Source organism: Lampris incognitus, chromosome 6, assembly GCF_029633865.1.
Source record: "Lampris incognitus isolate fLamInc1 chromosome 6, fLamInc1.hap2, whole genome shotgun sequence".
Classification (NCBI taxonomy): Eukaryota; Metazoa; Chordata; class Actinopteri; order Lampriformes; family Lampridae; genus Lampris; species Lampris incognitus.
Genome location: NC_079216.1, coordinates 25479636 through 25493848, shown reverse-complemented (window position 1 = coordinate 25493848; position 14213 = coordinate 25479636). Strand labels below are relative to the sequence as shown.

The window sequence follows — 14213 nt, the reverse complement described above, 5'->3', positions numbered from 1 at the left end:
GTGGTGGCCACAGACCATTTGCCTGTCCTCATCTTTTCTGGCTGATCTTTGGTTAGTTTTTCATTTTGCTAGTGCCCTCACCACTAGAGGTGGCATGAGGCGGTATCTGCAACCTACAGAAGTTGCTCAGGTAGTGCAGCTCATCCAGGATGGCACATCAATGCGTGCTGTGGCAAGAAGATTTGATGTGTCTCCCAGCACAGTGTCCAGAGCATGGAGGAGGTACCAGGAGACAGGCCAGTACACCAGGAGACGTGGAGGGGGCCGCAGGAGGACAACAACCCCGCAGCCGGACCGCTATCTGGTCCTTTGTGCAAGGAGGAACAGGAGGAGCACTGCCGGAGCCCTACAAAACGACCTTCAACAGGCCACTAATGTGCAGGTTTCTGCTCAAACAGTGAGAAACAGAATGCATGAGGATGGTATGAGGGCCCGACGTCCACAATTGGGGTCTGTGCTCACAGCCCAACACCGTGCAGCGCGATTGACCTTTGCCAGAGAACATCTTGGTTGGCAGATTCGCCATTGGCGCCCTGTGCTCTTCACAGATGAGAGCAGGTTCACACTGAACACATGTGACAGACGTGAGAGAGTCTGGAGACGCTGTGGAGAACGTTCTGCTGCCTGCAACATCCTCCAGCATGACCGGTTTGGTGGTGGGTCAGTGATGGTCTGGGGAGGCATATCCTTGGAGGGCCGCACAGACCTCTACGTGCTAGCCAGAGGTACCATGACTGCCATTAGGTACCGGGATGAGATCCTCAGACCCATTGTCAGACCATATGCTGGTGCAGTGGGCCCTGGGTTCCTGCTCATGCATGACAATGCTCGTCCTCATGTGGCCAGAGTGTGTCAGCAGTTCCTGTATGTCGAGGGCATTGATGCTATGGACTGGCCTGCACGTTCCCCAGACCTGAATCCAATCGAGCACCTCTGGGACATCATGTCTCGTACCATCCGCCAACGTGATGTCGCACCACAGACTGTCCAGGAGTTGACCGATGCCCTGATCCAGGTCTGGGAGGAGATCCCTCAGGAGACCATCCGTCGTCTCATCAGGAGCATGCCCAGATGTTGTAGGGAGTGCATACAGACACGTGGAGGCCACACACACTACTGAGCCTCATTTTGAATCGTCTTGAAGAATTTCCACAGAAGTTGGATCAGCCTATGTTCTCATTTTCCACTTTGATTTTGAGTATGATTCTGAATCCAGACCTTAATGGGCTAATGATTTTGATTTCCATTGATCATTCTTAGGTTATTTTGCTCTAAACACATTCCTCTGTCTAATAAATAAAGATTTTCAGCTGAAATATTTCCTTCATCGAGGTCTATATTGTGTTTTTAGGTGTTCCCTTTATTTTTTTGAGCAGTGTATATATATATATATATATATATATATATATCTTTGTTAAAAGAAACACTCAGTGGTAGGGAAGGTGCTCAACAAATAAGGAGCAAAATAATCCAGTGAGTCAAGTAAATTCTTTATGAGACAGTACAAGCCTGTTTCAGGCCATAAGCAATCATATATATATATATATATATATATATATATATATATATATACACTACCGTTCAAAAGTTTGGGATCACCCAAACAATTTTGTGTTTTCCATGAAAAGTCACACTTATTCACCACCATATGTTGTGAAATGAATAGAAAATAGAGTCAAGACATTGACAAGGTTAGAAATAATGATTTGTATTTGAAATAAGATTTTTTTTACATCAAACTTTGCTTTCGTCAAAGAATCCTCCATTTGCAGCAATTACAGCATTGCAGACCTTTGGCATTCTAGCTGTTAATTTGTTGAGGTAATCTGGAGAAATTGCACCCCACGCTTCCAGAAGCAGCTCCCACAAGTTGGATTGGTTGGATGGGCACTTCTTTGAGCAGATTGAGTTTCTGGAGCATCACATTTGTGGGGTCAATTAAACGCTCAAAATGGCCAGAAAAAGAGAACTTTCATCTGAAACTCGACAGTCTATTCTTGTTCTTAGAAATGAAGGCTATTCCATGCGAGAAATTGCCAAGAAATTGAAGATTTCCTACACCGGTGTGTACTACTCCCTTCAGAGGACAGCACAAACAGGCTCTAACCAGAGTAGAAAAAGAAGTGGGAGGCCGCGTTGCAAAACTGAGCAAGAAGATAAGTACATTAGAGTCTCTAGTTTGAGAAACAGACGCCTCACAGGTCCCCAACTGGCATCTTCATTAAATAGTGCCTGTTAGAGCCTGTTTGTGCTGTCCTCTGAAGGGAGTAGTACACACCGGTGTAGGAAATCTTCAATTTCTTAGCAATTTCTCGCATGGAATAGCCTTCATTTCTAAGAACAAGAATAGACTGTCGAGTTTCAGATGAAATTTCTCTTTTTCTGGCCATTTTGAGCGTTTAATTGACCCCACAAATGTGATGCTCCAGAAACTCAATCTGCTCAAAGAAGTGCCCATCCAACCAATCCAACTTGTGGGAGCTGCTTCTGGAAGCGTGGGGTGCAATTTCTCCAGATTACCTCAACAAATTAACAGCTAGAATGCCAAAGGTCTGCAATGCTGTAATTGCTGCAAATGGAGGATTCTTTGACGAAAGCAAAGTTTGATGTAAAAAAAATCTTATTTCAAATACAAATCATTATTTCTAACCTTGTCAATGTCTTGACTCTATTTTCTATTCATTTCACAACATATGGTGGTGAATAAGTGTGACTTTTCATGGAAAACACGAAATTGTTTGGGTGATCCCAAACTTTTGAACGGTAGTGTGTATATATATATATATATATATATATATATATATATATATATATATATGTTACGGGTAATGTGAAAAAACGGTTAATGTGCAAACTACCCGGGTAATGTGCAGATTACCCAATGGGGCAGTTAATGTGCACATTACCCGCCAGAATGGGTTATCTGCACATTAACCGGGTAGTCTGAACATACCTGCTTGGGCGGTTAATGTGGATAGAACGAACCGCATTATCAACATTAACCGGGTAGTCTGCACACTACCCGTTTGGATGGTTAATGTGGATGGAACGAACCTGCAACTCATCTTTTTACGATATTTTGATATTTAAATCAGCAATAGGCCTTTAGCCTAATGACTCATGAAGTGAGGCCATCTGAGGAATCACAAGGTGTGGTAAATGAAAGAACAGACGTTGGCAATATAATCTGTCTTTAGATCAACGTTTCCCCCAACTTGTATAACTAGGCTATTAGCATCAAAGAACACAAACATGAGGAATATTTTTCCCCGCCAGTACCCCTTTTCCATAAAGTTTTATTTACCAGTCTGTCCACGGAGTGATTGCCATTTCGGATTGCTTGAATTACGCATGTCTCCAGTGAGAGTAGTCCATAGCAGCCTGATGGGAGATGACCGAGACTGATATTTCTTTTCACCCTTGTCAAATGTGTAGGCTATTCATTCATATCAGGGATCAGATAGAGAGCGAGGAGGGCTCATTTTGTGTTCTTTGATGCTAATAGCCTAGTTATACAAGTGGGGGAAAACGTTGATCTAAAGACAGATTATATCGCCAACGTCTGTTCTTTCATTTACCACAACTTGTGATTCCTCAGATGGCCTCACTTCGTGAGTCATTAGGCTAAAGGCCTATTGCTGATTTACATATCAAAATATCGTAAAAAGATGAGTTGCAGGTTCGTTCCATCCACATTAACCATCCAAACGGGTAGTGTGCAGACTGCCCGGTTAATGTGGATAATGTGGTTCGTTCTATCCACATTAACCGCCCAAGCGGGTAGTGTGCAGACTACCCGGTTAATGTGCAGATAACCCGTTCTGGCGGGTAATGTGCACATTAACCGCCCCGTTGGGTAATCTGCACATTACTCGGGTAGTTTGCACATTAACCGTTTTTTCACGTTACCTGTAAGATATATATGTATATATATACACACACACATACATACATATCAGATCCAGAAAAAAATAAAAACAGCAAAAAGTAAGCCTGTCAGTGGGGTGCTGGGGGGCAGGGGGCCTGTTGATTAGTCCGCGTGTAACGGGGAAGAAACTGTTCTTGTGACGTGAGGTTATGGTCCTGATGGACCTCAGCCTCTAGCCAGAATCTTAAAAAGGTGGTGACTGCACAGTGGAATGACTCCACAGTGGTAACTGGGCAGTCACACAGTGTGAGGGTTGGGGGGGGCGGGCTTCTCCTAAAGTCCATCACCATCTCCACCTTCTTCAGGGGGTTTAGATCAGGTTGGTCTGGCTGCACCAGGAAACCGGGTGGTCAAACTTCAGTCTCTAAGCAGACTCGTCACCCTCAGATAGGAGTCCGATGGAGTAGGAGTGACAGGTTTTGTCAGCAAACTTCAGGAGCTTGACAGATTGATGTCTGGAGTTGCAGCTATTGGTGAAAAGCGAGAAGAGTAGCAGAACAGGATGCAGCCTTTGGGGCACCAGTGCTGATGATCCGAGGATACAAGACATGCTTCCCCATCATCACGTGCTAATTCCTGTAGGTAAGGAAGTCAGTAATCCACCTGCAAGTGGAGTGGGGCACGTGGAGCTGGAAGATTTTGTCCTGGAGGAGAGCAGGGCCAATTGTATTGAATGCGGGGCTGAAGACCACAAACAGGATCCTGGCGTAGGTACCAGGAGAGTGCAGGTGAATGAGGGTGGAGTGGAGAGCCACATTGACTGCATCATCTGTCAACCTCCTTGGCTCTGTATGCGAACTGTAATGGATACAGGAGGGAGGTGGTGGTGGACTTGAGGTGGGACAGCACAAGGTGTTCAAAACTTTTCATCACTACAGAGGTCATAGTGACAGACCTGTAGTCATTTGGGGACAAGGATAATGGTGGCGGCTTTGAGGCAGGCTGGCACCCTGCAGTCCTCCAGGGAGGTGTTAATCATGTCTAAACACGAGACAGCTAGTCTGTATAGCGATTAAGGGTTGATGAAAAGATATCACTGGGTCCAGCTGCCTTGCGGGGGTTCTGTCTTCTGAACGGCCCGTTGACATCCCTTTCCTGATTCAAGCGAGAAGGTGTGGTTAGGGGGGAGGGGAGTGCTCAGACTGGGAGTTAGAGGGGAGATAATAATAATATAATAATAAATTAAGTTTGTCCAGCACTTCTCATCTCGGGAGACAGAGCTTGAAGTGCTTCACAGATAAAAGACTATAGTAAAAGAAAAAATAAAATATATAATAAAATAAAAAGTGAGAAGACAGTTGTACAGCTTGATTTAACTGCATTATTCATTTTAATGGGACATAATCTTTATGAAATAATACTAATACATAAATTGTGAGAAGACATGATTTCAGGAATTCAACAAAAGCAATTGAAAGTGGGGACTAAATGCCTTTACACACAACCAAGACTTGTTTTCAGAGACAGGGTGTGTCTATCTCTGTTTTGAAACATAATGTATATTTGTCTGATGTCAGTCAGATTCTGCATTAAGTAAATGTAATGTTGAACCTACCTCTTCACCTCCAAAAAGGCATACTTTCGAAACATCACAAGAATATAAGAATTGCTCTATATACTTTGTACTTTTTTTTAAGGTTGTCTCATTTCTTTTTGGCTTGCGAGGGAATCACTCGGTCTTGCAGGCCCATTTTCTCCAGAAGCACCCACCAACTGCTGTTAGCAGAGCTTTTGGCTCCAGTGAAGAGCTGGTTATTATCTGCCCGCAGTTTGATTTTTTTTTTCTTGAGATGTTGGTAATGGAAATGTTTGTCACATCATAACACTGATAAATAAAAATATCTAAAACTCATTTTTTAGGAAGCGTTCTTTCTCTTCATAGACTTGTGCTAATTTGTGCCTTGATTTTTTTGGAAGGTTTTTTTAATTATTTTTTTTTAATGTGAACTTTCCATTCCATATCTTGCCTTATATTTGCTCATTTTGACATAGTATCTCTTTGATTTCCTCCCATCATCTTTCATAGTTTGACATGCTATTGGGAAGACTCGAGAAGGATGGTAGTAGAAAGGTAAGAAGATGAGGTTTTTGATCAATCCATCTACTTGCTATTCTCTTTTTCAGTCTTTTAGTGTGTCTGTTTCTTTCTTATTCGTGGACTTAACTTCTTATTCTTCTTACACTGTCTTAACTGTCCTTTTTTCTCGCTCATACTGTCTTTTCTTTCTCCCTCTCACTCTTTTCTAAGTCTTTAATCCCAGTTCATCTGGAAATTATCTTCAGAAATGAAAATTTCTGAAATGACCATTTCTGGTGGTCAGAAATCTTTCCAATGTCTCCCACATATTCTAACATGCCATATTCAACAGTATTCTTTTGTACTGTCATAGGTTAAAAAGTACCTAATGATAGTTTTTATAAGCACTGGCATCTCTGGCATGGAAAGCCTGGTGGGGCACAGTAAAACTGTATGGGCAGCATCCGACTTGACAATGAAACTACACACAAACCTACTGGCTCAATGATTCCAAACACAATGAAATCACAAATGTACTAATGTGCGGAAGTGGAGACAGATATGAGTAACATCAATAACAGCATTTGATCTCACACAACTGGTATATTACCTTGTTGTACAGCATCGCATTACACATAGTTATCAAGCAGTACGTATAGGATTATTGTGGTCTGCAACTGTAATAACACATCCAAAGCAACATTTCAGAGCAAGGAAACCCATTGCTTTCTGGGCCTTAACCTACAGCCAAAATAACACGCCTTGTAATAATGCAAAATAGACTCACCAGGGCGTCCAGGTAGCGTAGCAGTCTATTCCGTTGCCTACCAACATGGAGATCACTGGTTTGAATCCCTGTGTTACCTCTGGCTTTGTCGGGCGTCCCTACAGACACAATTGGTGGTGTCTGTGGGTGGGAAGCCGGGTGTGGATATGTGTCTTGGTCGCTGCACTAATGCCTCCTCTGGTTGGTTGGGAAGCCTGTTCGGGGGGGTGGAGGGAATAGTGTGATCCTCCCACACACTACGTCCCCCCGGCGAAGGTCCTCACAGGTGAAAAGAAGCGACTGGTGACTCCACATGTATCAGAGGAGGCATGTGGTAGTCTGCAGCCCTCCCTAGATCGGCAGAGGGGGTGGAGCAGCGACCGGGACAGCTCGGAAGAGTGGGGTTATTGCCTGGATACAATTGGGGAGAAAAAGGGGGGGGGGGGAAAGACTCACGAATGAGTCTTATTTTTTTTAATTTTCTGTGTTCTTTTTTTATTTTCTAGCTTTGAGTGGCTGTTGCAGCTAGAAAAGCACTATATAAAATGCAACTTGATTGATTGATTGATTGATTAACATTCATTTCTTGAAATAAATGTCAGCCCCGTCAGGGCGGCATGGCTCAGGAGGTAGAGTGGGTTGTCTAGTAATTGGAAGGTTCCTGGTTCAATCTCAGGCTCCAGAGAGCATGTCGAAGTGTCCTTGAGCAAAACACTGAGCCCCTAACTGCTGCCGATGAGCAGGTTGGTGCCTTGCATGGCAGCCTCCGCCATAAGTGTATGAACGTGTGTGTGAATGGGTGAATGTGAGGGATCCATTGTAAAGTGCTTTGAGTGATCAGTAGACTAGAAAAGCGCTGTATAAATGCAGTCCATTACCATTTTGTAAAGAAAAGATGCACAACAATCTTTCATCTGGGCAAAGTTGTCAATAACTTTTCTGAATCCACCAATGCATGAATGAGTTCATTTTCAATTGATAGTATAGCAAGTGCATTAAATTTCTTTTGCCCCAGGGCGACACGGTGACACAGTGGTTAACGTGGTCGCCTCACCACAAGAAGGTCCTGGGTTCGAGCCCTGGAGTAGTCCAACCTTGGGTGTCGTCCCGGGTCATCCTCTGTGTAGAGTTTGCATGTTTTCCCCGTGTCTGCGTGGGTTTCTTCCGGGTGCTCCGGTTTCCTTCCATAGTCCAAAGACATGTAGGTCAGGTGAATCGGCCGTACTAAAATTGTCCCTAAGTAGTGTGTGTGTGTGTGTGTGTGTGTGTGTGTGTGTGTGTGTGTGTGTGTGTGTCGGTCCAGGGTGTCTCCCCGCCTGCCACCCAATGACTGCTGGGATAGGCTCCAGCATCCCCACAACCCTGAGAGCATGATAAGTGGTTTGGATGATGCATGGATGGATGCCCCATGGTGTTGCATGTAGCTGCGTTGCAATGCTGGAACTGTAAACGATGTTAGTAAACGTTTTGACTTATGTAATTTTATTATTTGTTTTGGCTGCTCTCAACATGGGGCCAACATGATTGTGCCCCACAGCTCATTGAATCATGTTGAACATGCGCAGCGTTCTATTATCGCTACTCCGTAGTGCTATATTTACATATTGCCCTGTGACCTCGCCTCTGGCGACGCTAGGCTCTGAAATTCACCGCTCATGCGACAGCATCCCCTAAGCCCCGCCCACAACTGCACTTGACATGCGTCACCACATCACTCGTCAGTTCGACTAGAGCCTCCTTCAAGGGAAGACGTGTCGCGCTGAGCTCTGTTGCGGGTTTTTTCGTCATTGCTAGCTGGCTTAGCTATTTTCTCTATTTTGACAATAGTGCAGTTTTCTTCGTCACTATGGCTGGTGTTAACGTCGACGTCAATGTTCTTTTCGCCGAGTTTTACAGTTGTTGCCACAGGAAGAAGGACGCTGGCGATTTCCATCCTTTTTGCAGCGACCATCCTAGCATGGCTCATGTTCGGGAGACTGCAGCTAGCCTAGAGGCGCCACCATGCATGGTGTGCGCTTCATGGCCGCTCAGTCGATGGACGAGCTGGGTTTCACATGCCTTTCCACTCAGGTTGGTGTCGGTGTGTTCGAGATCCCTCCCCGGCCGGGCTCGTTGGTTTCTGCTGTGCTCCCTGGGAGCCAGGACCACATGTGCCCGCCGGCGGTTCCACAGACTGCTACTCAAGATGGCGGATCTTGCTCCTACCAAGTCCCTGAGGAAGGGTCCGAGGAGGAGGCAAAGTTCGACGACTTTTTCCCTTTTTTCCTCGAGAGGGCCTTGGCTTCGACGGGGACCACAAGGGTTACCCCAGTCCATGCCTCGGTGACGCCCGGAATGGATCAGGCGTTCTCTGCCTCGGTGGAGGTGCGCAAGACCATAAGCACATTCCGCCCTCCCCCCCCATCACGGAGTCCATCAAAGCCACATGGCCGGAACCAGAGAAGGTGCGCTCCACTGTTAAAGTGAACACCAAGAGCCACCTGACGGTTGCCGGCTGGTCTCCTGCTTCTATGCCGCCCCCCACTGTGGAGAAATTTCTTTTTCCCCGGCTCTACCCTGGTAAGCTACGCGAACCGGAGAGCAAGGAGGCGGCGATGAAGATCAAACAGTGAGAGCCAGGGGGATGACGACACCGATGCCTCACGCCTGGTCGAGGCGCAAGCTCCCCATCAACACGGACGGCCTTTTAGGTGTGGATGAGCCAGCACTGGAAAAGATCCGTCACGACCTGGCCAACGCGGAGCTGCTGGTTAAGACCTTCAAAGAGAAGGGTCCCGCGCAGCCTCCGACACACGCTCAAGGCTCTCCGAAGCCCCAGCCGCAGGGGGGGTGAGGTTGAGCCTCGAAGCGCCGCAAGAACTACGACAAGAGCCAGTCGGCTGGCCCTGCGCCAGCCCCTGGGGCTCACAGTCAGTCCCACCACGCTGGCGGAGGCGGCGCGGGTGGTCCTCAGCCTGACGTGAAGCGGAAGTACGAGCACTAGACCAGGGGTGCCAGCTCGGGAGATCCGCGCCGCCGCTGACAGTGCGCGACAGACCCCCACACCCCCTGTTCGAACATTGCAGGTATTGATGTTATGGCCACTGGTGGCAAGGTTTTACCATGCAGTGAGGGGAACATGTTGATGAATAAAGATTTCAGTTCTGCATTTTATCCTTCGTGTTCCTCGTCTGTAGATTATTCTACGGTGGGTGGTCTGTCATATAATGTTGGTGATGTCGATGCTATTTTTATTCCACACGCACATGGTGTTAGAGTAATGTTGTGTCACATGCCACCGGACTCTGCAAGCAAGTCAGAAGAAACGAAGATGTTCCAGATATGGCAACGGGTTCACTAGCTTCACAGGGTGTAGGCTATGTGAATTATACCGCTGAGATCAGTTGTTTCAAACCATACACAAGGTTATGGATTGTTGAACTCTGTATCTATGCCTGTCTCGGATAATCATGAGCTGTCAGATGGGAATGAAATTAGTTTATGCCATCGGACAGGCGTCCAGAGTTATGCGCTGGGTTTTCCCGTGCGTAAAGTAGGGTTACCAGAGCGCATGACTCGCTGTCTGTGGCCAGTCGGAGAGGGTGCTGGGCGCGCGCATGCTGATGCTGATTTTTCCGCGCTCCCACCTTCTGTTGGGCAAAATCCTGCACATATTCGCTCCCCATATGGGACGCGGTCCGCCGTGGGAGCCTCTCAACACTTCCTTGGAGAGCTCGGAGGTTGGACTGGAATGGCAGCGATACAGCCTATTTCTCGACAGCCAGACACAACGCATCACGCGCCCTCTGTCTCCCCATTACGCACGCTGGCAGGTGCTGCCGGGTGTACCAGAGTAGACCCTCCAGACGGTCAGGCATAGGCACGAGATTCGGTTAGAGCAGGGTCCTCCCCCTTACACGGGCATACGTCAGACGCTGATCCATTCACCTGCCGAAGCAGAGGTGTTGCGGCAGGAAATATTGGAGATGCTGTCCAAAGACGCGATACAGGTGGTGGAGAGAGGCACAGAGGATATAGGGGTTTGTTCGAGATATTTCCTCGTGCCCAAGAAATCGGGGGGGCATGCGGCCGATTCTAGATCTGACCCAGATCGGAGGAGGTGATTCTATTCACGGACGCATCCCTGGGAGGTTGGGGTGCGATCTGTGGCCACGGCACAATCAGAGGAGTATGGCCCGTGAGTCACAATGCGCACATCAACACACTGGAGCTGGAGGCAGTGCTGTTGACGGTGCGTCATTTCGCTCCTCTCCTACGACATCGACACATTCTGGTCAGGTCGGACAGTACCACTACGGTGGTGTATATCAACAGGCAGGGCGGGACGCGGTCGGCTGCGTGCCGTGCGTTAGCCTACGACCTGTGGCGTTGGGTGCATCAGAACGCGCAGTCCATTCGGGCAGTTCATGTGCCTGGCAGCCAGAACGAGGCAGCGGACATCATGTCGCGCGGCGGGCCTATCTGGGACAACTGGTCCCTCAATCCTCTTATCGTGGAGATGATCTGGGCGAGGTTCGGAGTGGCGCAGGTGGACTTGTTTGCATACAAGAGGAACGCCAAATGCGCACGATGGTATTCGCTCTGCCCGAGCGACAACCCGCCTATGGGAGTGAATGCGCTGGGCATCGAGCCATGGCCACGCGAGCTGCTCTATGCTTTTCCCCCTCTGGGTCTGATACCAGCGGTGGTGGAACGGATCAGATGCACGGGCATGTCGGTGATCCTGGTGGCTCCCAACAACCCAGGCGCGCCGTGGTTTCCGAACATGGTTTCCATGGTGCGCGCGCCACAGTTCCTCCTCCCGATGTGGCTGGATGCTCTGACGCAGGCAGACGGGATTATCCAACAGGAGCCCCTTCTAGCGGGGTCCCAACTGGCGGCCTGGCTTCTGAGAGGGCCAGGCTTTGATGAGGCCACGGTGGCCACTATACAAGCCGCGCGCGCTCGGAGCACATCGGCGCAATACGACTCCCAAGTGGAGAGTTTTTGCCAGGTGGTGCGTGGGAGAGGGCGTGGAACCTCTGTCTGCATCCTTGGCCCACGTTGCGGGGTTCTTGGAATACAAGAGATCGACTGACAATTTAGCCTACGAATCGATCAAGGGGTACTTGGCAGCGATCTCAGCCTTTATGCCTAGGCTGGGTGGCGACACTGTCTTCTCTCACCCCCGTATGGTGGCGTTCCTCAAGGGGGTGAGGAACAGGCAGGGTGTTCGGAACGACCGCACGGCCACTTGGGATTTATCCCTGGTTCTGTCGATGTTGTGTTCTGCGCCATTCGAGCCTTTGGAATCGGCTGACGTTAAGTGGCTGTCGGCCAAGGTGGCGCTGCTGCTGGCCCTGGTGTCTTTGGGTAGGGTCAGCGAACTGTGCGCGCTCTCCACGGAGGGCATCGAATTTGTCGTGGACCGTTCAAAGGTGATAGTCTACCCGAATCCGTCGTTTCGTCCGAAACATGTCACCGCGTGTTACCAGCGGGTGCCATTGGTGTTGTCGGCCTTTTATCCCTCTCCCTCTTCGGAGGAGGAGAGGAGGCTCCATCTCCTCTGCCCAGTTCGTGTGCTACGGGTTTACCTGGAGCGCACTGGTCCTTTCAGAAAGACTAAACAGGTCCTTGTCTGCTATGGGGCGACGGGCAGGAAAGGAGAGGCGCTGTCTAGCCAGAGGCTTTCTCATTGGATTTGCTCCGGGATCTCCCAAGCCTATGTGGGGGCTGGTAGAGAAGTACCCAGGTTTAAAGTGCACTCCACGAGGGGCACAGCCGCTTCGGTGGCTCTCTATGCTGGTGTGGCGATGGAGTCTATTATGTCAACGGCAATGTGGTCTTCGCTACATTCGTTCATTAATCATTACTTAACTGACCAGTCTGCTATGACAGTGACCGGTGCTGTGCTTGGCACAGCGAGGCGCACTGATGCGTAATGCGCTCCGGCCATACGCAAGTGTCTCCCGTCGGGAGCACAGACGTTTGTACATAGTTCATTTAAAATAAAATGAAAAAAAAAGAATATTATATATAGGCTATAGCTTATGTGTATATGTATATGGAAAGTTGGAACGGTTACGTTCCCTTTTCTCTTTTTTCCCACCCCCTTATGCGAGCCACCCCTCTACGATATACTAGCCGGCCAAAGGGGGGATTTGAGTACTGGGTGTGAGGTGTTGTTCCCCTTATTGTCCTCAGCGCGGGTGGCAGGTGAGGGGCATTAGTCCGCCGCTACTCCATAGTTGGGGCAATATGTAAATATAGCACTACGGAGTAGCGATAATAGAACTCCTGGTTCTGTAGAGAACCTAGGTTCTATGAGCTACGGAGTAGTGCTGTATTTTCCTGCTCGCCTGCTGAGGTCCCTTGAAGGAGGCTTTGGTGGGTCGAACTGACGAGTGATGTGGTGACGCATGTCAAGTGCAGTTGTGGGCGGGGCTTAGGGGATGCTGTCGCATGAGCGGTGAATTTCAGAGCCTAGCGTCGCCAGAGGCGAGGTCACAGGGCAATATGTAAATATAGCACTACTCCGTAGCTCAGAGAGCCTAGGTTCTCTACAGAACCAGGAGTTTTTAACTGCTCACTTGGTTAAACAAATGCTGACAGGCCCCATGCTCACCAAACGAAGACTGCTAGATGTACTGACCTTTACACAACAGGTACGGTGTGTATCAGACAGCATTACCATTGTCATATTTAGTAAACAGGCAACAATTTTAGCTACGAAGAAAAAAAGATATTACTTGTTACACTGAATTATTGATCATGTCGTGCACTGCTCCACCCAGCATCTGGTGGGGCCAGGCCCCACCGGCCCCTGCTGTAGAGGCGCTATTGCTTATAATCAACATGTCCCAAATTGCTCGTACCTTGAGAAGGACATAATGTTTCAGGGTTAGCCAACTCATATAACTTTATATCGCACGCTTTTATTGAAACCCTAACTCTGGGTATAGCTCTAGTCATGCTGTATTTTTTTTTCCCAAATGGGTGAAAATTTCTTCTAGTTCACTGTCCGTAAGTAGGACAAACAAGTTGTGATTCATTGTATATTTCCACTACAAGCAAAGCTCCATACCAGCCCTTTAGGGCTGCACAAAAATTACAGATGAGTTTAATTCTTTTTTTTTTCTTCTTAAAAATATTATTCAGATATGTATTACATTTGACACGGCCATAGATTTTAATACATTATTTCTCTTAAATATATTTCTTATTTTTTGCATGTTTGTCACACTTAAATGTTTCAGATCATCAAATAAATTTAAATATTAGACAAAGATAACACAAGTAAACACAAATTACAGTTTTTAAATGAAGGTTTTTATTATTAAGGGGAAAAAAATCCAAAGCTACATGGCCCTGTGTGGAAAAAGTGATTGCCCCCTAAACCTAATAACTGGTTGGGCCACCCTTAGCAGCAACAACTGCAATCAAGCGTTTGCGATAACTGGCAGTGAGTCTTTTATAGCGCTGTGGAGGAATTTCGGCCCACTCATCTTTGCAGAATTGTTGTA

The 14213-nt window shown here is 47.7% G+C and overlaps 1 protein-coding gene across 2 annotated transcripts in view; it reads left to right on the top strand.

Annotated features, from left to right (window-relative positions):
• Window positions 1-14213, top strand: part of nup93 (nucleoporin 93) — a 133536-nt gene that overhangs the window by 89163 nt on the left and 30160 nt on the right. For both annotated transcript variants that reach the window (XM_056281890.1, XM_056281889.1), the window contains exon 16: window positions 5955-5999. In XM_056281890.1, coding sequence (XP_056137865.1) covers window positions 5955-5999 — 45 coding nt within the window. The remainder of the gene's footprint in view (window positions 1-5954; window positions 6000-14213) is intronic.